This window comes from Centroberyx gerrardi, chromosome 6 (assembly GCF_048128805.1).
Source record: "Centroberyx gerrardi isolate f3 chromosome 6, fCenGer3.hap1.cur.20231027, whole genome shotgun sequence".
Lineage (NCBI taxonomy): Eukaryota > Metazoa > Chordata > Actinopteri > Beryciformes > Berycidae > Centroberyx > Centroberyx gerrardi.
The window spans coordinates 10,487,919-10,515,445 of NC_136002.1; the positions used below are offsets into that span (position 1 = coordinate 10,487,919).

Genomic DNA, 27,527 nt, shown 5'->3' on the forward strand with positions numbered 1-27,527 from the left:
TCTTCCTATCCACTTTACACAATTAAACAACTGAATCATTTTATTTGAATACATTTATTTGCACACTACTGTTATAGTGTCTTTCCACATTTCACACCTTTATTCCTACAGTTATGGGTAACCTGTAGCCTAAAGCAGTGAAAGTGTAATGGAATTTGTTAATATATGTTAGCCATGAACATTTTCTTTACCTCTATTACTAACAATATAATCAATATTTATTCTAAATGTGGCTGTTTTTTCACTGAGAGTCCATTTTGTTTTTAATATACACTTGTTTTCTGTTAAAATTATTATTATTATGGTAACTAGGGACTATAGGGAACAAGCACTGATAGCATTTGTTTTGTCCCCCCTAATTAGGTTATTGTACTCTGTAATTATTTTTTAAGTATTCAGTAATTACAAAAATAGTTACACCATAACTACCTTATAGATCTCTTGTAATTACAAAATTGTTACCCCTTAATTCCTGGACTTCTGCTGTTATTACCCTGTAACTACAGCATTGTTATTTTATTAGTACCCCATAATTACAAACTAGTTACACCGTAATTAGCGGGCTGTAAAATAAAGCGTTACCAATCATTCCACCACTGGGGAGCTGCATGCGAGCAGCCGCTGGGCACCAGGGGCTCCTCATCCTCAGCATCCTCAGTGCGCATGAAATGATCACGTACTACTACATGCACTATTAATCTTTTCAGATCTCTGAAAAAAACACAGTGTAATGCTTCATTGCTCTCAGTATCGAGTTTGATTGTGACTGAGGCTTGTGAGCTTGGCTTCTTGCATAATGGCTAACAGCTCAAAATGGGTTCAGACAAACACAATGAAACTGGACATCAATGCCAGGAGCACTATTTGCAGCATGCATGGCAAAACTCAATGCAAATATACAGTATATGCCTTTACACACTTGTTTTATGTCTGCTGACACTGGGTATATACAGTTAGCACACTGCTTTATACAGTAGTCGATTTGTACACAAATTTCAAGGGGGATGGTGGGGTCTTATGGAGAAAAACAATTTGGTATCTCAAACAAATCTTCCATTTACAAAATATAATATAAATAGAAAAACCCATTGCTGACTGCATCATTAGACATAGGACTGCAACTCCCAATATAAACTTATTTGTGGTACACCAAGCTGAAAACATCAGCACATCTTTTAAGCTAAATTTCTGCTTAGGCTGCTGTATAGTTACCAGAGGCAAAACTGAATTGATTGAAGAGACAAAAAAAGTAGAAATGTAAAGTTCCATCTGTGTTCAGAGTAGTTAAGCTGAGATATTAAGCTTCTGAGTTCTCACATCCTATAGCAGATTGCAAAACTAATATATGTATCAAGCTTCAGCAATATGTTAAGACCTGTTTGTTTTAGGGCTGCATTACTGTATATGAATAAATGATTATTGACTAAAATGTTAACTGGAATGTTATAATTCCAAGGTCATGATGTGACTCCAGGATGAGACAAATGTAGAGTAACATTTCTGAAGTTGCACTTCTTTGGCTTCTTCAAAATGTCAGCTTGCCAGGTCAGCAAGCTTGGCCATCATGCTGTTCTCTGCCTTGGCCCACGCTTGCTCCCTCTCCTCCAGAAACCGCTCGGTCTCATTTTCTGTCCTGTGGAGAGCGGTCTTCTCCTCCTGCCACTGGAGGAGGCGGCTGTCCAGCTGCTGCTCAGCCAGCTTGACCGAGGCCATGATCTCATCTTTTTTGGCACTTGTCTCCTTCTCCTGAGCCTCCTCTTTCTCCCTTTGGAGAGTCTCCTCCAAAAGTTTAAGCTGCAGGCCCAGGATTGCAGCGTGACTTTCATCTGCAACCTGGGAGCTCAGCTGCTTCTCCCTGTGGAGCATTTAATTTAGCTGCTGTATTTCTTTGTCAAGTGCCTCCTGCTCCACCTCAAAGGCCTTGATCTTGTTAGCCTGCTGCTGTGCCTCATTTTGAGCTTCCTGAAGCTCAACCTGGAGCTCTGGGATAGTTTTCTCCAGCTCAGCACTGTTGGTCTCGATGGCCCGCTGCTGCAGCATCTTCAACCAGCCTTGGCTAGCAGACACAGAATAGACCAGGAATGCCCTCCAGAGGGATGTGTATGAATTTGTGTCATAGCTTAAAGGATCTGCTATGAGGACCTAATGATAGAGTGTGCTTCTCTTTCAACCATAAAAGACTTGATATACACCCCACTTTTGGCAACAGACTAAGGAAAAATCAGTTTACAGTTCTGAGCTTGTTACCTACAGAAAAATATGCTGTACTATTGTACAATCGTGGTGGCATTATGCCTTGGGTTGGAAAAAACATTGTTAAAAGAAACAGTTGGAAAACGGATATGATCAGCGAGCCAAAACATGAATCAGCTACAACAAAGGAAAGACTTGAATGGCTGCCACCGCTAAGGCCAGCAGATTCAGAAATTACACAATATGTAAAAGCAATACTAGCAATTTCAACTATGCACATTCACAAATAAAATAAGCTAAGGGTTTGAAAATACACAAAAGCTGAGCAGCCCTTCAAATTCAAGCCAAAGTACACTGCTGTGTTGTTGATGCCCACTCAGCAAAATTCAGACACCCTATTGATGCAAAGAGATACCACAGGAGGGCAGCAGAGACTCTAAGAATAACACCACCTACTGTTGTACAGTGGCAGCATACAAACCTAAGGCTATTGCTCCTTGACATGTCGCTCATCATGTCCCACTGTTATATATAACCTGATGTTGAAATGTTGAAGATCAACAGAGGTTAAAATTAAAGCATATATATAGAATATAACATTCTTTTGAATGTCAGACTTCCTCCAATGCCAAAAGAGAAAAACAGGCTATTTTTGTGAATAACCTGAATTAACCTCACAAAGTGGAAGAGTTACATAAACTGCTGTTTATAAAAGCACATTTCAGGCTTTTGAGGAGCTGTAGAAATTCCAGCATTTCATGAGGCTACAATATTTTAGAGACAGAAATATCAGTATCACCACAAAATGAATAACCATCATACAATGAAACGGACTGAAGAGTTCAGTCTCTTTCACAGACCTGTTGCCTCGTACAAATGGCCGAGAATATTTGTCAGAGGCAACAAGTCTGTGAAAGACTTTACAATTCTAACCTTATAATTCTTGTGTGTTGTTTAGTTGAGGTTAAGGCATTCTGGTAGGAAAACATGAAACTAGTTTGCTATCTAATTTGGTTCCCTGTCATTAGCCTCATCTCTTGCTTTTACAGCATGTCAATGAACTGGAGACATTTTGTATCGATGGTGAACACATTTCTTGTTGGTGTTTGTTTTCATCACATGTGGTTAAAAGCAAGCTGACTTTGGTGCAGATTGTGCAATGATGGCGTGTACATTAGGTAGCGTTGCATGCCCTTTCTGGCTCACTGGCCTCAGGGTTAGGGTTAGGGTTAGTTATGGATTGTGAAACTTCTGAGAGGAACAAAATATTATCATTGTAGAGAAACAGTGAGGCTTTTTGGAGTATGAAGTTATGTTATTTATGGAAGAATGTTGCTGTTGTTTGACAAAAAAAAGTTTTTTAAAAAGAGAAAAACAATGAAGAGGTAAAAACATTATGTAACCATTTTGAAAAGAAAAACTAAATCATTATCCTTCAATATATTTAAAATATAGAGAATCCAGTCTGTGTATCAACTAAGGAGAAGAGTTACCTACTATGCTTTAAAAGGTATTACAATTTGTTCTAATTTTGCGCCATCAATCCCAGTAGGTGTAAGTGTTTGCAACAAAACCCCTAAAATGTTTACTTTCTATTCTATCAATTTTTGAAATTATACAACAGGGTTTAATCAGGTTTCTAGGGCCGAAGGGTCATGAAAATTACCCAACATGTAAATGAGCATCCATGCAATCAATTTGAATAAGAATTGTATGTTTGGACCAATATTGGTGTTGTTGTAATATGAATATGTGCTGTGTTTCAGGAGTATAGTTGATAATGGTGTGTAACACTACCAACAGGTTTTACATAAAACAGGACAAAGAAAGAAATCAGAGGCAGAGGAAAGTTAAACATTTTGTTTGTTTTTGACAAACATGAAGACAGGTGCATTTTCAGAGGGGAGAAGGAGACATGACATGACATGAAAACATGAATTTGTAGGTTATGATTGAGGTTGGGTTTGAGCGGGTATATAATTGATATTAATTGATCTATGTATTATCAGTAAATCTCTGTCAGGCATTGATATCATTATCTGAAGGTTCCTTAAAAATGGTAATCACTTAGTTTTATCTCCATGCTCTAGCTTCCTGCAGTCTTTTATGATGCAGGTAGTCTCGAAGTGCCGCACCAAGCAGGAAAACATAGAGAAAGCTTTTGCCTCCTTACCTAATTTGAATAAATCATCACTGTAGACAAAAAAGATGCTTTACATGATAGATATGTTCACCTCAGCTACTTGCTCTGAACAGATATGTAACAGCTCTGGCACTTTGTGAGTGTGAAAGTGTATGTTTGGGGCAAAGCAGCAAGGTTTCTGCTGGTCTAATTACCATGGCGGTCGGAATCGTCTCTCCCAGCTTGTAACCTTTCAGCTCCAAACTCCACTCTCTAGATCACTACTGCCTAAAATGACTTCATTACCTCGTCTGTTTGACCATAAAACCAGAGCAACAAAAATTCTTTAAATCTTTCTGCGAAAGAGCACGATGTATCCTGGAAAAGTCGGCTCATGTTGCCCCAGCAAAGGAATGCTGTTGGTCCCATAAAGCCCCACAACGCCCAATCAACCCTAATTGTACCCTGAATTTACCAAGGCACCGCCCTTGCCACTCCAGGCGTCCTGGCTGGCGGCCATTTTCTTTTTCGAAGGCCCCAAATCCATCCCTGCAATTAGAGTCAGTTTCAGTTCCTTTTCAGAGAGCTCTCTCATTGAAAGGACTTACATGCATTTGCTAAAACGGGACAAGAATGGGCTTTGATGGGGTTATTTTGGGAGAGCCTGCAGAATGCGTGGGACTGAGGCAGTGCCGCCCAGTTTATTGTGTTGCATCAGTCTGGATGGATTCGGTTGAGGTGGCCATCCCGTAGAGAAGCGGTGCAAAGGGAATCATTTATTCAGATATCACAACTACTTGGTTTTTGACTGGAAATCACATTTCTGCTGACCACATTCATAGTGACAGTAATGAGCAGATCGTGTCCAGTAAATATTTTTATATCCCCTCATGTTGTACATAGTTTCGCCATTTCTTTGGGATTATCTGTGAGTCAGCAACTTGCGCTCTAAAAACTGCCAGCAAAAACTCGTCATGTCACAACATCAGTTATTAGCAAAGTTTAATGGGAGCAAATTATATCAGTCCTACATTTATACAGAAATTGTTGAAATTTAAATTATAAATTCAATATTATATCCATATGGTCAAAGGACAAATATATCATATGAAATAAAATGTCAAAATTGTCATTCTTTTCCTTTCTTTTTTTTTTTTTTTTTTTTTTTTCTTTTTGCTGTCCTACTCTAAGCAAACCCCTCCCTAATTCCATAGTACTGTCTGAGGCTTCCTTGGCTTTGGCGTGGTATGAGTCACAATAACCATTTAAAAGGCTTTCTCATTAACCAGAACTTGCAACTCCATGTGTTTAAACTAGGCCACTACAATTCCTGTAGTGTTACGTCTGTGAAATGCCTGTCATGTTGCTCTCTTGCCTCTGTGTCTTGGTCTTGGTTTTGCCCGGTCCATGTTTCACGGCTCCCGCATTTATTCCGGAGGGAGAGAGGTCTCCATCCACAGAACCACAGATTGACTTGAAGCTTGCCACAGTAAGTGCATAATTGCATGAGCTGCATTACAGATATTTGAGATTGACTGCATGTGATAGCATCCGTTGTACTTTTTGTAATTTCAAAACATGCTAATTTGAAACTAATTATATTGAGGGAAACGAAGTTGCAAGGATCTGTGCTACCAGACTCTGCTGTGTGTGAGATATTGAGATAATCTTTTTATCTATTTCTTTTTTGTGTGGGTGGGGGGCGGAGGTAAATACATGCACTGCCCTCTGGGTCTTGGTAGCAATTATACTGTATGGTTTTACAGATTCTTTTCAGCCGCTTCATTTTCTCTCTCTCCCCATCTTAATTTCCTTTCTCTTGTTTATGTTTTTTTTCTTTGGTGATAGGAATGTTTATAACAGACAATGATGGATGAATGGGATGTTGCATGCCAAGCTTGTATTCAGTTTATTGTCGGGATTTTTTTAAGACAAAGTATAGCTCTAAATACTGGACAGTTGGTGCTGTTAATCTGCTCACCAAAAGGTTGCAACACATTTATGTAAATGAATTAGGAATTAACATAACAGATGCCATTTAATAGATGCTTTTATCCAAAATGTTTTACAGTACCAGGAGCCCATACATTTTTAGCCTGTGAAGCCCTAAGGAGAATTAAACCTTTAACCCTGGCATAGTCGGTATTCATTGAGCTGTACAGGACCAATTAATTTCACTGACTCTTCAATACAATATGATAAATATGATAGTGGACGTTGAATCTGCTCACAGGAATACCTTCAGCAGTACTACAATCTGAAAAAGGAACCTTTTGGGCGCAGGAAGCGGAGCTGGCCCTCCTTCACCTCCAAGGTGAAAGACATGCAGATATTCTTCGGGCTCAACACATCAGGTGTCCTGGACTCGGAGACCCTGGAGGTGATGAGGAGCCCTCGCTGTGGCGTCCCAGATGTGGAGGACTACAGTCAAAACCAGGGGACACGATGGAACAAGAATATCATCACCTACAGGTATCCAGGTTTCTGTTGAGAGCCAAAACACAAAGGTCAAGTTTCTTCTGCCTGTTTCATTTCTCTATATCATCAGCATTTATTGTAGCAAACTTATAATCAGATGTTGGTGTTCAGTTATGAAGTGTTTACTAAAAGATACTGAAAATACTATCACTCTTTTACTTTCCAGTGCATTGTTGAATTACTAATTGAAACACATGCATTTCTGAGATAGACTGATCTTGTCTTGCACAAATGAATGAATGTTTAGTTGTCCTAAAGATGGCAATCATGCCAATCTTGAATTCCAGGAAGACTAAAACACTTAAATTTGCTGAAAGGATTTCAATTTATTTCAATTGGGGTGATACATGGACAATATTTTGAGGCAGCACAAACAGTCAATAATGCCTCCGGCAGTGATGGGTAATGGCAACTGTCACAAATAATTACGGATAACAGACTTTTGGGCTTGGGACTAAAGGCATTTATGACTTGTTATAATATATTTAAACAGCCTGTTGTGAGGATTTCCAAATATAGGACAATGACAATATCAAACAACTCAAAAGTCCATGCAGTATAATTTTCTGTCATCGACAACTTATTTTGCACTCTAGCACTGTCCCCACCCATCTGGTATTCAATGCAGGTAAAAAAAAAACAACACTAATGTTTATATGCAACTTCTATCTGACCCTGGTCTGCTGGATAACACAGTGGGCTATAGGCAACAAAACTATAAAGAAGAAAATCTTCTAGTTATAACTTATGAAAAAGTTAACCATTTGTCATTGTTCGAAAATGTAAAGTTAATTTCCAAAAAAGGCTTTATATCCATACAACATCTTGAGAATATTAGGGAATCCAGTCTGTATAAGTTTCGTCAACCAAGGACTTCCTACTATCCTTAAAAAAAATGTTTACATTTTGTGCTATCAATCATTTTAAAAGAGTGGATGTAATTGTTTTTTTTTTGTGTTTTTTTTTATTAGTAGATAAGCCATTTTGGAATGATACTCATCAAACGTTGCCCACATAACATGACATTTGCTTGTTGCTGTTGCAGCATTGGTAGATACACTAGAGATTTGCCTCGCAGCACCGTAGACTCTCTGGTTGAGTCAGCTCTCAGCGTCTGGGCCAGAGCCAGCAGCCTGACGTTTGTCAGGTCGTACACCCGTAACGCTGACATCATGGTGGAGTTCGTGACCTATGGTGGGTTTCCCTTTTTATTTAAAATGAGACATTGATAGCAGATATTGTGGGAGATACATTTCATGAAGCACTACAGTAAACAGTTCAAAAGTTATGATAATTTGAATTTGTACATTTCAGTGGGCACTTTTATTTTTCTTCAAACTACCTAACACCTACATGAGGGGCCTCACTGGTAATTTACAGTAACCCCTAACCCGGGCAGTGTTAGCATCATGCACTACTGACTGAACTCCACAGATTTGTTTAGATGAGGCGGACAGAGGCCTGTAATTTTCTTTTGGCATAAAGCGTGAAATGTTTTCTCAGTGGTTTCTATTTTATGTTTTGGCTGGGCTGTATCATGAAGAACATGGTGACTTGTATCCATTCGATGGCCCCAGAGGAACACTGGCACATGCTTTTGGTCCAGGAGAGGGAATTGGCGGGGACACACACTTTGATGATGCTGAGCACTGGACAACAGGACAACAAGGTAACTAGACTGTGTCACGTTTGCTCTGCAAGTTCTTGTACTACAGGAATTTAACCAGTTGGATTGCTGCACACATCACTTAGATAAGGCAATAGATAGTATTCTTTTTAAAATCCATGATATGAAATCTGAAATGTTGATCTTAATAAAAGAAGAAGAGAAATACTTTATGTTTTGATGTATTTGTATATATTTTCTTTGTGCTATTGCAGGGTTTAACCTGTATTTGGTAGCTGCACATGAATTTGGTCATGCTTTGGGCTTGAAGCACTCCAGAAACCCAGAGTCACTGATGTATCCCACTTACAAATCCCCCCGTCCAGTCAACTTATTATCCAGAGAGGATGTAGCAAATATCAATGCACTTTATGGTAAAACATTAAACACATCTATCTATCTGTCTATCTATCTATCTATCTATCTATCTATCTATCTATCTATCTATCTATCTATCTATCTGTCTATCTGTCTATCTATCTATGAATTTACAGTACTTTACTATGACTACAGGAAATCTTTTTGACATTAGAGTATTTAGAAATACAGACAAGTGGAACCCAACACTTAAGTGTCTGCTGATGTGTGTTAGGTCCAAACAGAATTCGTCCAAATTACCTTTCAAGGTACGGCTGGAGCGCTCAGTACAACCCTTGGCTGTCAGGGCCCCAGTTCCCCCGACTAATGCAGGACAAATGTGCCCCGGACCTGACGTTTGACGCTGTCTCCACTCTCGGGGATGCCACCTTCTTTTTCAGAGAAACGTAAGTTGATGATCTTTCTTTACTTGCAGAGTTTATTTACAAAAATCCTCTTTGAATAAAAAAGAATCAGTTCATCTTTCAAGGTTGATAGATTGATCTTAGGATCTGAAGATTTACTCTGTAGAAGTGTTATCACTTTCACTCATTGACTTATGTTACCTTCCGTTTTTTAAAAAGTACTATAATATCAATCCATAATCTCAATGATTTTATTAGATATTGCTTTTTTTCTAAAAGGTGGTTGTCTCATTTTGGAACTAAACTCCTAATTTCTTAATTACAATTTCTCTCTTTTTGTATCATCATGCTAAAACTTATGATTAGTAATGTGATTTGCATAACGCAATGATCAATGATTAAACTGTGTTTTCACCTAAATCATAATCATTTTCCCATAAGGTATCTCTGGATTAAACATAATGAGCAATATGACATCAAAGAAGGTCCTATCACCAACTTTATGCCCAAGATTGAAACCAACATTGATGCTGCCTTCTGGGTGCCTCGCAGATCCACTGCTTACCTCATTCATGGTAACTATTCTTCATCGTTGAATATTGCAGTAGCTTTCAATAAGTAAACTGGTCAATATAAACAACCAAAAAGATCATCCATATACAACTCAACCAACAACAATTGAATAGTTACTATATATAGTATCTGTTAATTTGAGGAATAAAGGAAAACCATCATCACCTGAAGTTTAGCATTCAATATCTATAAACGTAGGTGGTCTATAAAGATGTAGGCTAATCATTATGACAACCACTGAGTATTTCATTTAATTCCTATAATTATATTTGTTTTTATGTCATTTTGTGAAAGCAAGGTGTCATTTCTTTGTCACCTGGATCTGAAGATGTTTCATGTATTTTGTCAGAATCCATGTTCTGGACAGTGAAAGGCTCCCTTGTGAAAGGAAAACCTAGACTGCTAAGCCACTTTGGCTTCCCGGCCTGGGTGCAGGACATTGATGCTGCAGTGCACATAGTGAAAACAGGACGCACCCTCTTCTTCATCCATGACATTTACTGGAGGTAAGACGACAAGTAAACAACATGAATCCATTAGACATTATCAGTTACATAATGTATGTTTTGCTATTATATAACTTATGGCAGTACTCTGTTCGGTACTCTTGAGTTGGATTCACTTCTCCTCATATCTCAGCTTCGACTGTAGATGAATCAGACTTGGATTCAGACTCAAACTCAACATTTAATGAGTCTTAAAACACTTGTGACTCAAACTGAACTTAGCCATGATAGCAAACGCTGCCAAAATGGTGACGGTAAATTGCACTCACTATTAGGTGCATTCCTATTTCCCTATGTCCATATCTCCATATGTCTATATCTCCAGTCTGGCTTGCTGATTCTGATCATGTGTGTTTACGTGAGCATGCAGTATATGCCACTTGTACACTGGGATGAGGATGCTCAAGTTTGGGATTGGGGAATTCCTTCTTTCTTTATGTGTAAAAGAGGCTGGAGTAAGTCTGGCACCATGCATTTGTAAAATATGACATTACACATCCAACGTTTTGCTTTTATCCTGAACAAGTGCTTGGTGGGCAGCTTGGGGAATGGAAATAAATTAAAATGATTTGATGTACAGTTTTGACTGTTTTGATGATTTGTGTATAAATGTAAATATTGGTCTTTATAAGTGCGGAGTCAAATCAGCAAACATTGGTAGATATAAGAGGCACTCCAGCTGGACTTGAACATTGGCAGATGTGACTCAGACTTGACTGAAACATTTCCGCTGTGATGTGGACTTCACACAGAGCTAAAGGCTCAATTTGGACTTGAGGTTTGATGACGTGACCATGCTAGTAGCAGCTATAAACAAATGTTTTTTCTTAGCTTCGAAACACGAATAGATGATGATGAGTAATTAGACATTACACACACTGATACACATTGTTTATGTCATGTCTTTTGCAGTTACAATGAAAACCGAAGAATTATGGATATCGGTTACCCAAAATACATCAGTGAAGACTTTCCCGGACTCAACACAACAATAAGTGCAGCCGTTCATAAAGAAGGTGAGCTATTGTTTTGTTTATTACAGACTGTATGTCTTCCATCCAAGTTAGTTGTTCGATTGATGCATATTTATTTGCAGAATTTGATGTGTAGATAGCAGACAAACCACATAATGTACAAGAGTTGGCAGACTGGGTGATGTTCAGGTTTGTAAGTGCAGTAATCTTGTTTACTTTTAGCAGGCACTGTACTTCTGTCTTTACCTTGAAGGGCTTTTGCACTTCACATTGTTTTCAGGAATGCTAATTTACAGACATGCAACATCAGTCGAGTGGAACTGAATTGGTGTGGTTCACCTCTATCGTTTAACATTTATAATGTACCCACTTTATCACTTAAAGTACTTTATATTATATACTGTAATTTCAATTGCTAGCAAAAGTAGAAATTAATTTTCAGTTGCATGCTGCTCATCATCGTCGTCACCACCACTACACCCACCACCACCAACAACAACAACATACAAGACATGAAGAAGGTGAAATACATAGATCACTTTGTTTGCCACTTGAAGATTTGTTTTTTGTCATCTTAGGCTTCATCTACTTTTTTGTCGGACCGCAAGTCTACAAGTACGACTACACCCAGAAGCATATTGTTGGAGTTGAGAAAGCAAATACCTGGCTTGGATGTTGAAATACTGCAGTTCTGTGGAGGCAATGAAGACATTTACTGATAACCTTTATTAGATTAATTATACTAAACAATGACAAAAAACACTGTGCTTTTTCAGTTTTGAGTGGAGTTTTATTTATCAATAAAGTGTAGGTCATATTTTGTCAAAATAAAGAATTAGAATGTAAAAGAGACGAGAAGTGTGTTGTTTTAGTGTTGTTTACACTGCAGTAAAATGCTTCCAGCAGAGCAGATCAACTAATGTGGTGAGTTTATATGAAATACTTCCATCAAATTTGCTACACCTCATCACTGCGGTGGAGATTGATATATGCAAATATTATGCTGCACTGACAATGTGGGACCGCCTCACCTTTGGCTACATGCCTGATTGATTCAGTACATGACAATATAAAGTAGTCTCCAAGGTATTTATTTATTAATGTTTTTGCTGTTTCCAATTATGGGTATGTCCAATCATCATTGAAAACCTCATTCAAAATCTTTTGCAAGAACTGAATCTACAAATCATGTGCATCACTTTTGGCCAGAGGTTCTTATACTGTAAAACACACTGTATACACATGGGGAATCATCTGTTTTTCCCTCAAGAGACAGGGAAAAGCCCAGACACAGTATGTAGACATTCCCTGAGGTGTTTTTCACCCACAAAACCTCCAGAAAATTGAGCCTGGTAGACAAAGCTGTAACGTCAGGATTTAAGGCTTTTGGGCCATGTGATTGCCCAACAACCTCAAGAATGCTCCCGTATATAAAATCTGAAGCCAGATGAAGATGAGCTCGCTGTGATGTTCATTTAAAAGATGGAGATGTTCTGGTCATGGATACCTGTGTTGGGCTCTCTGATGTTTGTGGATATCTTGTGGACTTTACCCATTGATCAGGATCAGTGGCTGAGGCCTGAGGATGTGGAGCTGGCTGAGGTTTGTGTATGGAAGACTGTCTTGCAGAGTTTATATGGGAATCATGCAGATGCAGAAAGAAGTCATGAACAGATATCCTATAGAAATGTCATAGGTAGTAAAACTATATTACATGTTTATGAATAATATTTTTGTTGTGAGAATCCAGTAAAAATACTTTAATTTAGAAGTGTAACCAAGTAAGGTTTTATTACTGTACCTTCATTTAAGAAGGTCCCTTTTCTAACTGTTATGCAGATTTGGTTTACTGGGTTCCACTATAGGGCAAGAGGTAGCTACAGTATAGTGTAGTGTAGGTTTGTCCTCATCTATACTTCATAGAGGAGTATATATCTGTTGATATACATTTATGACTTTGCAAATGCTTCCTAAATGTAAAGATTAGTAACAAAAGAATGCTTCACTACTTTGAGACAATCGTAGAGAGGTTATTGGGTACATTTAGCCATGGATGACGTCTTTTCAGGACTCATTTTGGTTTTAACCTCATTAATAGATTGCCAAATGAAAATCAAACCATAATATCATACTGTACATGCAAGATAAAACTTGCTGTCTGTTATGGCTGTAAAAGAGATTTCGCAATACTCTAATCTGTCCACAACGATGATGACCTGCAGAATTTGAACTCACTGAAAATGGTCCAGGACACAAATCTTAATGGTGAGATTGAGGCTTGGGCTCCACTGTAGTGTCAGAGTTTATGCTGCTACTCCTGTATAAACGTAGCTGTCAATAAAATGTAATAATTTGCATGAATAATGGACAAGCCCTAGCAAGTCTTGTTTGGCACTGTAGTGGAAACCAGGCTGATGCATCTGAAGCATATACCACAGAAGACACACAACACCTCATTCAGATAACATTAAGACAACTTTTCATGAGAAATCAGAAGACTTTGATGAGAAATAGAGATTTTGGGAGTCTTTTAGTACTTTCCAGACCTAAAGTCCTTTCAATAACAGGGCTACCTCAGGAGGTTCTACAATCTGAACCCCAACAGCAGAATTAGAGTGGCTGGGAGAAGAAGGGCCAGATCCACCTCAGCCATGGAGGAGAAGATCAGGGAAATGCAAAGCTTCTTTGGTCTGAGTGAGACAGGCCGCCTGGACCCTGACACCCTGGCCGTGATGAGGGAGGCGAGGTGCGGTGTTCCAGATGTGGAAAACTTCAGCTTCTACCCACGAAGGCCCAAATGGAAGAACCACACCATTACATACAAGTGAGATGTTTTGTGTCACTTGTGAAACTCGTCCTCTTTTTTTGGACATTATTCAGCCAGTAATGTCCTGTTTTCAACTGTTTCTTTTTAGAGCAATGTTGTAATACTGTATTACTGTAAAAGGGATTTTAGAGATTTTGATTGTTGTCCAGTTATTTACGTATCTATTACATCAATGTTGCCAACAGAGGATGTATTACTGTACCAGCAGCTCTGGAACTTGTCCTCGTTGCTCCAGATGCCTCATGTCTGTGTGTTCACCTTTGTCAATGGCATGCAGGATTGCACAATACACTCCGGACATGAAGAGAGAGGATGTGGAAAGCTCCTTTCGCTTAGCCCTGAAGATCTGGAGTGACGCGGCACCGCTGAGGTTCATCCAAGTCCACCATGGCAAAGCTGACATTGTCTTCTCCTTCGCCCGAAGAAGTATTATCTTCAAACCGCTTTTGAGAAGTTGTTTTGTCGATTAAGCTACACTCAGTACAAAATAAAGTGCCTTATTATGTTTAACAATGCCATAGGAGATAAAGGTAATACGATGTTTCCCATTAACAGCGCACATCAGACTTTCCTATAAGCCCTGTGGGTGTTTTTCTTCCCTGGTAGCTCATGGAGATTTCTTCCCCTTTGATGGGCCCAGGGGTGTGCTGGCCCACGCCTTTGAGCCAGGAGAAGGGATGGGAGGGGATGTGCACTTCGACGAGGATGAAACATGGACGATGGGGAAACAAAGGCCAGGTTTGTCACAGTCAAAACATGCTGTCAATATTGTGCTACAAGCAGGTTAGATAGCAAATTAAATACAAATGGGAGATAAATGAAAAAAGACATGACTAAGACACTTGTTGTGGGCAGATTGTCCAAAAAAAAATCATAATTCTTTCTTACGACTTGTTGATCTGCATGATTATTTTCTTGCAATGTCATGGAATACCTAAGAGGAAAGGAAGACTCTTTAAATGGACCTGATGAAACTGTTGCCTGTTATTTCAGGTTACAGCCTGTTCACTGTTGCAGCCCACGAGTTGGGCCACTCGCTGGGTTTAACTCACTCTAAAGACCCCTCTGCTATCATGTACCCCAATTACAAGTACAGCAGTACACAATACACTCTACCAAAAGATGATACGCTTGGGATCCAAACACTGTACGGTGAGTAACAAGTTCAAAAGGTGAAGTGATTACTAGCACACAAATGGAAATAAATGGATTAATGCATAGTGTACGATGATGTATCATGACATATGAATATATATTGCACTATTTCCTAGGCAAGCCCACTAGAAAACTAGACATGCAAACTATCCCCAAAAAGTGTGACCCCAACTTCTCTGTCGATGCAGTGGCAGTGATGAGAAATGAGATTGTTTTCTTTAAAAACAGGTACGTTTTAAAGGTGTGTGAATAATGTGTTCGAATGAGGTGTTTGAATATGTTCAATCTGCACAACAATTTAATCTTGATTGACATGCACATAGAGTACTTCTGTTTAAAACCTGCACGCATTCACTTGTTTCAACCCAGGTACATGTGGATGAGGACAACATGGACGACCTATTGGAATCGCCTGAGAGAGGGCCACAGCAGCACGTTTCTACTGAGCATCGACTCTCACGTAGATGCTGCTTATGACATCCCTGCCAAAGGCGTGGCGTACATATTCACTGGTAGAGTAATGGGCAGTCTGCAAGGCATCACTTAGGCCTCAGCATGACAAGGCTGGATTTCCAGTAGGAGAACACAAGGTTGCACCTAAATTACAGCCTTGTGCAACTTAAGTGTTGCACTTCATGCAAGAGGCTCATTGAGCTTGGCAGCCCTTGTGGTATGTTGCTGTTTTTCATAGTGTCCCAAAATGCAGTGACACGGCTATGTTTTTCCAGGTCGTAAGTACTGGGTGGTTCAACAGCTTAAGATGAAAAGTCATGCTGGCTTCATCTACGAGTATGGCTTCTCCTCCAGAGTCAAGCAGGTTGACGCTGCCGTGCATATTAGTGAATACGGGAAAACATTCTTCTTCATAGGAGAGTTTTATTGCAGGTAAACTTCCTCTCTGCCACCTTGGCTTGAATGCATCACCAAAAGAAAGAGATTCTCTGCTATGTTTTGTTCATATCATCAATAGAATTTTAATAAAGCATCCATTTTCTCATAGCCAATAGGAATAGATGCTTCATACCTGTACAGTAAGCCCACCTCAAGTAAATAGGCAGTATTCCAGTGCCAAATAGTTAAAGGCTGCCACCTAGTGATTTTTTGATGCCAGGTTATTCAGTTTTAATGTTTGGACCATTGTCATACTGTAAATCAAGTAGCGAGAGAATCCTCTAGCAATTAATGGGCCAGTTCAACTTATTTATCAATACATTAGCAATACCTAAATACCTACAATGGCCATCCAAAGACAGTTTGTATCAGTATGTATGAAAAACAGACAAAGTATCACTGTTAAAAAGACTTTGACTAAAAGTTAAATGAAACTAATGCTCAACAACACTACCTGAAACCTAAGTGAAGCTAAATAGAAACTGAAATAAAATGATAAAATAAAACAACTGAAATTATAAAACTGTAATTTAATGGTTAATGGTTTAATTGTTTGACAAGACATGCAGGTCAGGTGAATTGAAGACTCCAAATTGCCCATAGGTGTTGAGTGTGTTTGTGTGTAGTATAGTGTATGATGTATGTATATGACATAGTATATGATGTATAGTATGTATATGATGTAGTAAATGATGCATATGAAGTATGTATATGATGTGTGTATATATGTAGTATGTACAGTATATATGATGTAGTATGGTATATGACATGTATTTGATGGTATGTAAAGCCCTTTGAGACTTGACTGTGATAAAGGGCTATATAAATAAACAAGATTAGACTAGACTACAACATTAGCCTATAGATATAGACACTGTAGCATGCTGCATGCACTGTGGAAAATACTTATATAATGAAATGGATATACTGAAAAAGGCCCAAGTTGGTTATTCATGCACTTGTATATGAATGATGCAATCCCCAGGTATGATGAGCACAGGAGAAGGATGGACCCAGGCTTTCCCAGACTGATCCAGATGGACTGGCCTGGCATCGTGAGACGGGTCGATGCTGCGTTTGTGTTACATGGTAAGAAAGGGAAACCTGTCACAGTTTCATCGTGAAGTTTGTATTATGCAGACCCTGGGCTGCAGGATACAAATAGAACACAATAGAAATAGCACTTGCAAATTCTTTATATAGTTTGTTTTAGCATACTTAGGTGGCAGATGGGTGGGGTTTGCCACATAGGACAATACAGGGAGTGCCAGAGAGTTCAGAAAATCATAGGACAGCACTTTTCTGTAACTGGTAATTTTATACTGATGAGGTAAGCCCTGCCTGTTTGGTCCTACAAGCAAGTTAAAACAACAACAAATATGTCATTAATACTATTACAACACTATTTTACTAATAATACTGATCAACCCAGTTTTAGTAAAATGTAATTGCTCAAATAGACTTCTTCTGTATTACAGCTGAGTTTTGGTGTTCATGTTTCATTTCTAGTATATTTTGACACAACATGAGGGGCTAACACACATTTTACATTTCAGCACATATTACATGTCTCTGTATGTTCTTGATTTTGAAAACAGATTTTTTTGTATGATTTTCTGTTGACAGGTAGCATCTACCTCTTCAGTGGGACAAAATCCTACCAGTACGACTTTAGACGAAACCGGGTGGTGAATATAATTGCAGCGAATGCTTGGCTGGGCTGCTGATGCAGTCAGTGGCAATGATGGGGCAACAGGGTTAAATGATTAGTTACTGAAAATACATCTTTGCTGTACATCATTCATGTAGACAAGAAGAACTTTGAAAGGAAAATGTTGAAAAAAGAAAGGCCAGAGTTGTTAGACTGAAAGATCAGAGATGTTAAAATGTTAAGTCTGTGATTGGATCATTACACCCCTTTTTGAAGCAAGTGTGTACCTGCTCCTTCTTCAGACAGTTGAATACAATCCCCCTTTGGGGGTTCCTTTGGGGGTACGATGGTGCCGGTACATCTCATGTGCAAGCATGTACCTAATACTTATAATGTGAATATCAAGTGCAAAGCTCATCAAAGCTTTTTCATATTGGGGAGTGGATTAAATTGTACTCTAATCTGCTGCATCCAAATTCTACATTCAGAATTTCTCACTAGATGCCACTTAAAAATGTACCTTAACATAGGTTTGGAAGACTGGCCACATGAGGCTAGTGTACACATCACCTTGTCTATATTGTAGATTTGAGTATGTATAAATAGGATGCATCACATGACATTTTATTTCAATAAAATTGAATTTCCTTATTTTTGTATTAAGCAGTTTCATCTTTGCTCTCCAGAGTCTCATGCAGACTCTCAGACTCTTTTTGTAAGCATGCACAGTTTTTCTTAGACAAATAGAATGAATAGATAGATAGAATTTGTGAACTTGTTTACCAACCAAGCCGGACTATGCTCATGTTTAACAACCAAGCTGGACTATGCTCATGTTTACCACCCAAGCCGGACTGTGGTCGCCTTACATCAACGTATACCAAACGGAGGAGTGAAGCAAAAAGTTGAAAACAAAAGAACATTGGTGAGTCTAGTTTTCTGTTGACTTTGTGTGTGCTTGCTGCTGTTCTGTATTCCGCTCGTCGATTCGTCTCTTCCTATGTGCAGAGAAGATTTTCTGCTTGTGTCCATATCCAACACCAGAATTTCATTCGGCCAAATGGAGCAAACGTACAGGGTGGATGGTACGCTCTTCTCTGATTGGCTGATAAGATGTACTTTTACATAAGAATCTTGCCTAGTGCGGCTTTAAATTAGTTTATAAATTTGCACATATAATGTAAATTACCCAAAGAATAGATATATAACTTTGCAGAGTAAATTTGTGCAGGTGGGATAATGAAACCCTTACAGGGGCTCATAAAAACATCTTGCTTTAAAAAAATCAAGATGATAACAGCACAAAACTCAATTGAACTGTGTTCCCATAGTGTTCCCATGGTGTTCCTATCACTGATAATAACATCTCCTCCCACTCTGTTATCAGAGGGGTGACTCTTTACACCCCTTCCCCTCTAGCACAGGGGCCTGACATTTACTGGAATGCAGCAGAGGACACAGCCTTCACTGGCATCTTATTCAAGTGCTATCTGAACAATACACACCTCAGGCTGTCAAGGTGGACTATATAAGAGAGTGGATGGGGAGAGAAAAAGTAGTTTTTAACAAAATGGGCTCACTTGCTGCTTTTGGGACAGTGTTGCTGGCTTGTCTGGCTCTGTGTCATGCTGCCCCAGCGGGCCAAATTTCACCAGAAGAGGAAGAGCTGGCTGAGGTAATGCAATGTACTTTGAGTAAACTCTAGGAACTTTCAATGAAATAGACTGACCGGGCAAATCCAGGTGAACGTTTTATCCTTTTTTGTGTTCATCTTTAAATCTGCTAAAGTCATGAGGGGGAGATGTAGGTGAGACAGGTTAAAGAAGGATTTTTAATGCTTTAGATAACTGAGACAAGTGAAAGTGGAAACTGTTCTTAATATTTTGTACTATTCAGTTTAAATCCGATTTGTGAAAAACTACCCTCTAGCTATAGTGGAAGAAATAACATTTCTACTATCTAATAAGCATGATCATAATCAGATGAAATCTGAATCACTTTCTATTCAGTCATCTTCCTTCTCTCCATATCAGGGATACCTTTCTCAGTTCTACACTGATGTTGGGATGACCAACTCCTCAATGCGAAGCATCACCAATTCCTCGTTCAGCCAGAATCTACAGGCCATGCAGGCTTTCTTTGGCCTGGAGGTAATAACAAGGAATAGCAAGGTTTTGCACTTTTAAAGAATGAGCTGAGATGAATTGAGATAGTTTGTCAATCTCAATGAAGGGTGCTATATATTTCCATCCTGGGAAAAAGAAATACCTGATATTCATTGTACAATATTAAAAAAGGTGATTCCATCCTATAAAATGTTACTATTTTGTTAACAAGTTAATATGATCGTCACATTTTTTAAATAGTGGCTATGTCATTTTGAAATTACTTTTTCAATTATAAAAAAGACATGCAAATCTCTATGTGGCAGTTATCTCACATCATCCACCACCATTGACCACCAGGTGACTGGCATCCTGGATAAGGAAACTGCGCAGGTGATGAAGGCGCCCAGGTGCGGCGTCTCGGACATCAGCCGATATGGACACTTCCCCGGGAAACCCAAGTGGGAGAAGAGGCTGATTACCTACAGGTACTGTGACCTAGAGAGGTGCAACACTGTTTAGTACCTTTGTCATACGGTTGAATTTTAAGTGGCTGAATATATGGGCAATGCCCTGATATGATGATGGTGATTGTGATGGAAATGAATATGGGACAATTTTTGTTATCTCCGTATTGCATTTCTCTTTCAACCTATATGCCGTGTTAACATATTAAAATGTAAATGTATAGTATAAGGTAAGTGTAAATGTATTTCATATACCAAACCATCATAACCTGATGTGAACAGGATCACCCAGTACACTCCAGATCTGAGCCGGGGTCAGGTGGATACAACCATTGCTCAGGCCTTCCAGCTCTACAGCGACGTCATCCCGCTGGACTTCAAACAGATCTACAGCGGAACTGCGGACATCATGATCCTCTTCAAGGGCGGATGTGAGTCTAGATGGAACAGGGCGTTTTAAAACGCATACAAAACCTCTCATCGGAAATGGGTGGAAAACATGCAAAGAAAAGAACAAAATTCATTATTGAGTAATAATACGTTAGAGGCTCACTGATGTACCCATAATCACAAGAATCTTGTGATTATGGGTACATCGGTGATAGCCTGGTAAGACCATCCTGATCACGTGACCTCACATTCTGTTTCGCTCCACGGATCAGTCTGGACTTCTAGCCGCCCACATCGATTTCAGTGGGCGGGAGTACTTGCCTTGACAGACAAACTCCTTCAGCCAATCAGCGAATCCAAATTCAAATCCACTCGGAAGAACGGCGAAAACGTCTTTTCCGCCGAGAAACTCCGCTAGTGCATACTCTTGTTCTTGTTTAATTGTTGTTATTGAGTCTATTTCTGCAATAACTGCACTTATGGCTGTGTTTACTCTACAAACGTTAACGTTACCGCTCATTGCTTCGGGAGACGCCATTACTGTTTTGCCAGCGGCAGCCTGTATTTCACGTCATCAACTACGACGCAGTCCCTGATTGGCCCGGTTACGTCATCAACTACGACGCAGTCCCTGATTGGCCCGGTTACGTCATCAACTACGACGCAGTCCCTGATTGGCCCGGTTACGTCATCAACTACGACGCAGTCCCTGATTGGCCCGGTTACATTGTAATTTCAGGAAATCGATTTGGGCGGCTAGAAGTCCAGACTGATCCGTGGAGCGAAACAGAATGTGAGGTCATGTGATCAGGATGGCCTTACCAGGCTACATCGGCGATGCCAGCTGTAATTATCAACATGGTTGGAACGTGTCTTTGACCAATCAGATTGCTTGCCTAAATCTACCAGTTGTACTAAATTGTGAGAGAGGAGAATTGCTTTCTCTCTGGATGCAAGTGCAGACATAACTCATCTCTGTTCAAACATACTCTCATTCGTTTAAGCAAATAAACTACAGATTGCGTTATCTCCTTTGTCCCAATACAGATCACGGGGACTTTTACCCTTTTGATGGGCCAAGTGGAGTGTTGGCCCACGCTAACTCCCCTGGACAGGCGCAAGGAGGGGACACACACTTTGATGATGATGAAACTTGGACTCTAACCCAAAAAGGTAAAGTCTTCTGCCATGTCATTTTAGCAAAGCTGGAGCCGCCCTGATTAGAAATATTGAAGTGGATTGTTTTTCTACACAATCTCACTGTATTGATAGTTCCTTAATATGTGGGAGTTTTGTGAAAATTTGAAGCAAAGGTATTAAGATTCATTGAAGTTTGAATTGTCACGGGTGCTGTAAACATGATGAAGTTTGATAGCACACAGTTATAGAGGAGTGAAGTGTCTTACTGACTGATTTACCTGAATTTGCCTTTTGATAAAAAAAAATAATAACCACATGAGAAATTACTATTAGTATTTTAAATGAAATATGTATGATACCTGACCATCTTTTGAGTCTCAACTTGCTAAACATCATTGCAATTGTTGTAATCAGGTGTGAATCTGCTGTTGGTGGCGGCCCATGAGTTTGGCCATGCCCTGGGCCTGGACCACTCCAGGGACAGACGTGCGCTGATGTTCCCCACCTATCAGTACGTCAACACAAACGGATACAAGCTGCCAGATGATGACAGGCGCGGGGTTCAAGCCCTCTACGGTAATGAAAGCCATTAGATCCCATGTGATGATTAATTTAACTAAAGGATCCACATTTATCAAGTCTATCAGAACAATCCACTATTGTAACGACTATACATGTTTTTATCATTCCTGTCATAGTAAACTATGACAAGTCTGATGTAATATGCAGGAATTTAATTTTCTGGTGGTTTGGACTTCATCTGCACCACTGTTAATCCAGTTGGCCGTAATTATAGTAATTTACTAGCGATTCAGACTGCTCACCTGGCTCTGATTGTGCAACATGCTACCTCTGTTAGTTCATTTTGCCTAAATAATCCAAATGTTTTAAAGTCCATAAAAGCCTGGGATTGTTACATCTAAGTGTAAGAGGTCTGCTACAAAATCCAAAACTTAATGTTAACATCTTAGTCAGTCTGACCCTGACATTTTGCTTCTCACTGAAACATGGTTAAAAAAAGTGTGCTAATTCAGATGTAGCCCTAAATGGGTATAATATCTATGGAGATAGTAAAGGAAGGGGTGGTGGTGCAGCCAGTTATGTCAAGTTCTGTTTTACTGATACTGTACTGCAATCTTTGGTGATCTAGATTAACACAGGCCTTTAGAGTCAACCTGTTCAAACTTTGAAAAACCCAGCAAAATCAACCCTCATTGATCTAATCTCATTAAACAGGCCAGAAAAAAATGCATCACAAGTGGTGTTTTGATCTTTGTATTAGTGATCACTGTCCTATTGCTTGCATTAGAGACACGAGCATGAAGAGAACTCAACCCTATTTTGTCATCAAGAGGAACCTCAGGAGTTTTAATGAACAAGCTTTTATGCATGATCTCTACCACAGTGAGCTATCTGACATGCTACAAATCCCTGAGGCTGAATTGGCATTAAGCTGCTTTGTAAGCGCTTTGAACTCTTTGGTTGATAACCATGCTCCATTTAAAATGTTTAGGACACTGGCTAAACGCCCAAAGGAACCTTCTCATTCGCTTGCCTTCAGGCAGCTTATAATAACCTCCTCTTTGAGAAAAGCCAAATCATAATATTACATCAACTCAATCAGTAGCTCTTGTGCCCACCAAAATTTTAAAAGTAAAAGCATTGCCTCGCCTCCTGCTCATATAAACTCTGGAGATTGTTTAATAACTAGGCAACAGGAGATAGGCTCTACCTTGCTGCCAGCCATCTCTTAGTATATTAGGATCAGCTTTGTTATATTGAGTTGCATCCCCTTTTGTACAATCCATGTCTCAAGTGTAAAGGCTTTGAGATCCTTCTCCTTCTCCCATGCATGATTGAAGCAGAATTAAAAGGTAAAATCACTGAGGAATGATAGCTTTCACCTGGATTGACATGGTTAGTCTGTTTAATAACAAAATCAAGTGTTCCTGGTATTTTATTTCCTATACCCAGTGTATATATTTGGCCCTAGAGTGTATGTGCATCATCAGTAATGACTGTAGCGTAGCCTCAGTACTGACAGATATATTTGTGGTGCCTGATTGGCTGATATTGTGTTTGTCTTACTGGGATGTAAAGGAGGGTAAACCACCTAAACTCAGTTTCCCTGTCTTTGTACTTGCAGAATAGAGTTTACAACCTTTTTAGTCACAGTGTACATGATAGTAAATAGTATCAAACTGATAAAAGTTATGAGAATAGGGTCAGTGCATAAATTGTTTCTGGAAATATAACTGTTTATATGAATGAGAATGAGAAGAGGTGGTGAGAATGGGTAACCTCTCCTTCTCTGTACTGACCCTGAGCACCGGAGCCCCTCAGGGCTGCATACTCCCCTCCTGTACGCCCTGTTCACGCATGATTGTGTGGCCACGCGCAGCTCCAACGGCATCTTTAAGTTTGCAGACGACACCACCATCCTGGGTCTCATCTCCAACAACGATGAGACTGCCTACAGAGAGGAGGTCAGCGCCTTGACAGAATGGTGCCAGGACAACAACCTCTCTCTCAACATCTGCAAGACTAAGGAAATGATCGTGGACTTCAGGAAGCGACGGGGGGGGGGGGTCACGCCCCCATTCACATCGATGGAGCTGAAGTGGAGAGAGTCTCCTGCTTCACGTAAAAACTGCCCAAAGCGCCTATACTTCCTGAGGAGACTCAAGAAGTTTGGAATGTCTGTCAAAACTCTCACTAATTTCTACAGGTGCACCATTGAGAGCATTCTCACTGGCTGCATTACTACCTGGTACGGCAGCTGCTCCGCTGCTGATCGTAAGGCCCTCCAGAGGGTGGTGAAGACAGCGGAGCGCATCATTGGCTGCCACCTCCCCACCGTGCAAAGCATATACCATACATGATGCCTCAGGAAAGCACGGAAAATCATAAAAGACTTCAGCCACCCAAGCTGTGAACTGTTCTCGCTGCTGCCGTCTGGTAGACGTTACCGAAGCATCCAGGCACGGACTACCAGACTCACAGACAGTTTTTACCCCCAGGCCATCAGGCTTCTCAACCAGCAGTGATCACACTGATCACATGATCACCTCAATGGGTAGGAAAAAGCAGGTGTGAAAGGCCCAGGTCAGGGATTTCCTCCTACTCCTCCTCCCCCATACTCACCCACAGAATAGCACTCCTACACTTTATATTTATAATATTTAATACTCCTTTATAATATTTAATACTCTTATTCTTACTGTTCATATTGCCCATCTTTACTGGCTCTGGAACTGCTGTACTTTTGCTATTTTTGCCCTTATTTGTGACTCTTTTTAACATTTAATATTTGATTTTTTTTTTTTTTTTTTTTTCTTATGCCTACTACGTAGTTGTTGCTTGCCTTGTCCTAAGAATTTCATTGTTCAGAATGACCTTGTGTGATACTGTGCATTTGATAAATAAAACACTTTGACTTTGACTTCTGACTTTGTTTTTTGTTTACATTGGTGATGGTTTGCGCTATGATGATCACTGACTGGAGATCATCTTTTAATTTCCTACGGCATCTTCCAGGGAGCCGCACACCTGTGCCCACGCCAGCACCAAAACCCAACCCACCTCCTGAACCAGAGCCTGAGGAACCAACAGAGGATCCCAGCCCAGACCCTCAGCCCAACCCCAGAGATGAGCAGTGCAGCCGGGACCTGGTGTTCGACGCTGCCACCGCCATCAGGGGAGACCTGTACTTCTTCAAAAACGGGTACATTTCGGAAGATTTCTTTGTTCCTCGGTGATGATCTTCTGTTTATATGGAATTCAAGCATACATCCTTTTTCTGATTAATCTTATTCAAAGTCCCAAGAAACAGTTTTTCTATTCCTTAATAGTTACTACTGGAGGAAGAGTTCAAGGTCCGGAATCCGGTTGATTAAAGTGAACACAAGATGGTCACGGATTAATGCGGTCGATGCTGCCTATGAAGTCCCATACAAGGATGTGGTGCATTTTTTTGAAGGTACTTTTCACACAGGTTGAATCTGCTTAAATAAATGAGCTGAGCGAATATAAATCAGCAAGGAAATATCCATACACCTCCTGTAAAGCTGTACTTTTAATTGGCATAATACCCTCCAACTGTTTGTCCACAGGTCGCCAGTACTGGGGCATAAGGGCTTATGCAAAGACAATCATTTCAGGCTATCCAAAGCCCATCACCAACCTTGGCCTCCCCTCCTCAGTGAATAAGGTGGATGCAGCCGTCTATGTGCCGACCACCAGAAAAACACTCATTTTTGTGAATAACCAGTATTGGAGGTGGGAGTTACAAGTCATGATCATATTGTTATCATATTATTATTAAGTACCTGTTTGTCTTCACTGGATGAAAACACAGTATAGATATACACAAGCCAAGCTAACTAGCAAGCATTTCCAGCAGTTTCTCTTTAGGCCTGTTAGCATTACAAAGTCAGTTCTTGCCATTTTAAAATGTGATTCATCCAGATAATTGATGTGCACTTTCCAGCTATGATGAGAGCAGGAACCAAATGGACCGTGGATACCCAAGATACATCACTCGAGATTTCCCCGGCATTGGCTCCAAAGTAGACGCAGCCTTTGAGAATTTCGGTGAGCGATGCAAAATCATTCCCATTAACGATTTGACCCTTTCCGCACAAGTCAAGATCCATCTTTTTTTTTTAACATAAGGATGAAAAGCAAATCGACTCATTCCACATAAGTGCAGCAACATACTCATGAACTGAACATTCCCTCCCATAGGATACCTATATTTCTCCAATGGCCCAAGGCAGAGTGAGTACTACCTCGCTTACAAGAGAGTGATGCGTGTTCTCCTCAACTACGGCTGGCTCAACTGCTACTGAAGCCTCGCGGACACTACAAGACTTTCTGTCTAATATGTCCAAAATGTAACTTGTCTTAGGACTGTGTGCATAACATGAATCAATGATTTGCATAAGAGGCAGTAAGATCTAGGCCTTATTCTAATATGAATAACAGTTCTCTGAGTCTTGTTTTATAGTGTAGCCAATGCTTGGCTGTTGATTTATAAGAAATGTAAAAAATACAGGGTCTTCAGTCATCAGTTATTTATTATCATTCTATCAGTCCTGTTTTAAAATGTTTTTGTTCCACGTTTTTCTGTGTTGAAACTGCAAAGGAATGTACTGATGGTGAATGTATTTCAATTGCCTGGAGGGTTTTGCTCATGTGATTTACTTTCAGTGATGTCAAATTGCACAATTGGGGCTGTAATGTGAGGGGTAATCAGCTGTTTAGACTGTTCTGTCCCTACTGTAACGTCCTCTGAACATACCCTAGGGATTCAAATAAATGTCAGAACTGAGTTACGCAAGAGCACTCCTGCCATTTTTTTACTGTGCCCTCTAGCAATAGCGGGACCCAACTTGCAGGCTATTTTTTATTTGATTGTATCATCTTGCCCATGTTCCCTCAGAGCAGGGGAGAGTGACACAATTTGAGCCACTTTTTTCCTCGATCATCTCTGAACTGTTGTGAAATTGTTGTGAAATGCTCCTACTATCTGGCTCGCGTGCACTCCAGCAGGATGCTGCAGCTTTAAAATGAGGACCAATCAAAAAGAAGTTGTTTAGCTCAACTTTAGCCACAAAGGAGATGATCCAGTATACAGGGTGAGTCACCACTGTTTTGAAGCACGTG

The 27,527-nt window shown here is 39.9% G+C and overlaps 1 protein-coding gene and 1 pseudogene across 2 annotated transcripts; both read left to right on the forward strand.

Moving 5' to 3' along the window:
• Nucleotides 1-5,665: 5,665 nt before the first annotated feature.
• Nucleotides 5,666-26,847, forward strand: LOC139919772 (uncharacterized; annotated as a pseudogene). The gene is made up of 20 exons (XR_013504924.1): nt 5,666-5,804; nt 6,549-6,787; nt 7,839-7,987; nt 8,337-8,462; nt 8,675-8,833; nt 9,052-9,223; nt 9,623-9,756; nt 10,104-10,260; nt 11,173-11,276; nt 19,146-19,433; nt 19,792-19,908; nt 20,224-20,351; nt 20,613-20,761; nt 21,768-21,893; nt 22,275-22,436; nt 25,398-25,584; nt 25,712-25,839; nt 25,973-26,138; nt 26,350-26,453; nt 26,607-26,847. The product of XR_013504924.1 is annotated as an uncharacterized LOC139919772 (transcript).
• On the forward strand, nt 12,714-18,363 carry LOC144539393 (matrix metalloproteinase-20-like). The gene is made up of 10 exons (XM_078284049.1): nt 12,714-12,836; nt 13,802-14,058; nt 14,339-14,487; nt 14,668-14,799; nt 15,055-15,213; nt 15,333-15,444; nt 15,586-15,728; nt 15,945-16,101; nt 17,093-17,196; nt 17,734-18,363. The coding sequence occupies exons 1-10, from the start codon at nt 12,717-12,719 to the stop codon at nt 17,832-17,834; spliced, it is 1,434 nt and encodes a 477-aa protein (XP_078140175.1). The 5' UTR covers nt 12,714-12,716; the 3' UTR covers nt 17,835-18,363.
• Nucleotides 26,848-27,527: the final 680 nt, after the last annotated feature.

Bases quoted from the DNA above. Each gene is read 5' to 3' on its own strand.
- LOC144539393 (XM_078284049.1), top strand. From the start codon at position 12,717: ATGGAGATGTTCTGGTCATGGATACCTGTGTTGGGCTCTCTGATGTTT. The intron at 12,837-13,801 runs GTTTGTGTATGG...TTTCAATAACAG, and splicing joins AGGATGTGGAGCTGGCTGAG to GGCTACCTCAGGAGGTTCTA. The intron at 15,214-15,332 runs GTGAGTAACAAG...ACTATTTCCTAG, and splicing joins TGGGATCCAAACACTGTACG to GCAAGCCCACTAGAAAACTA.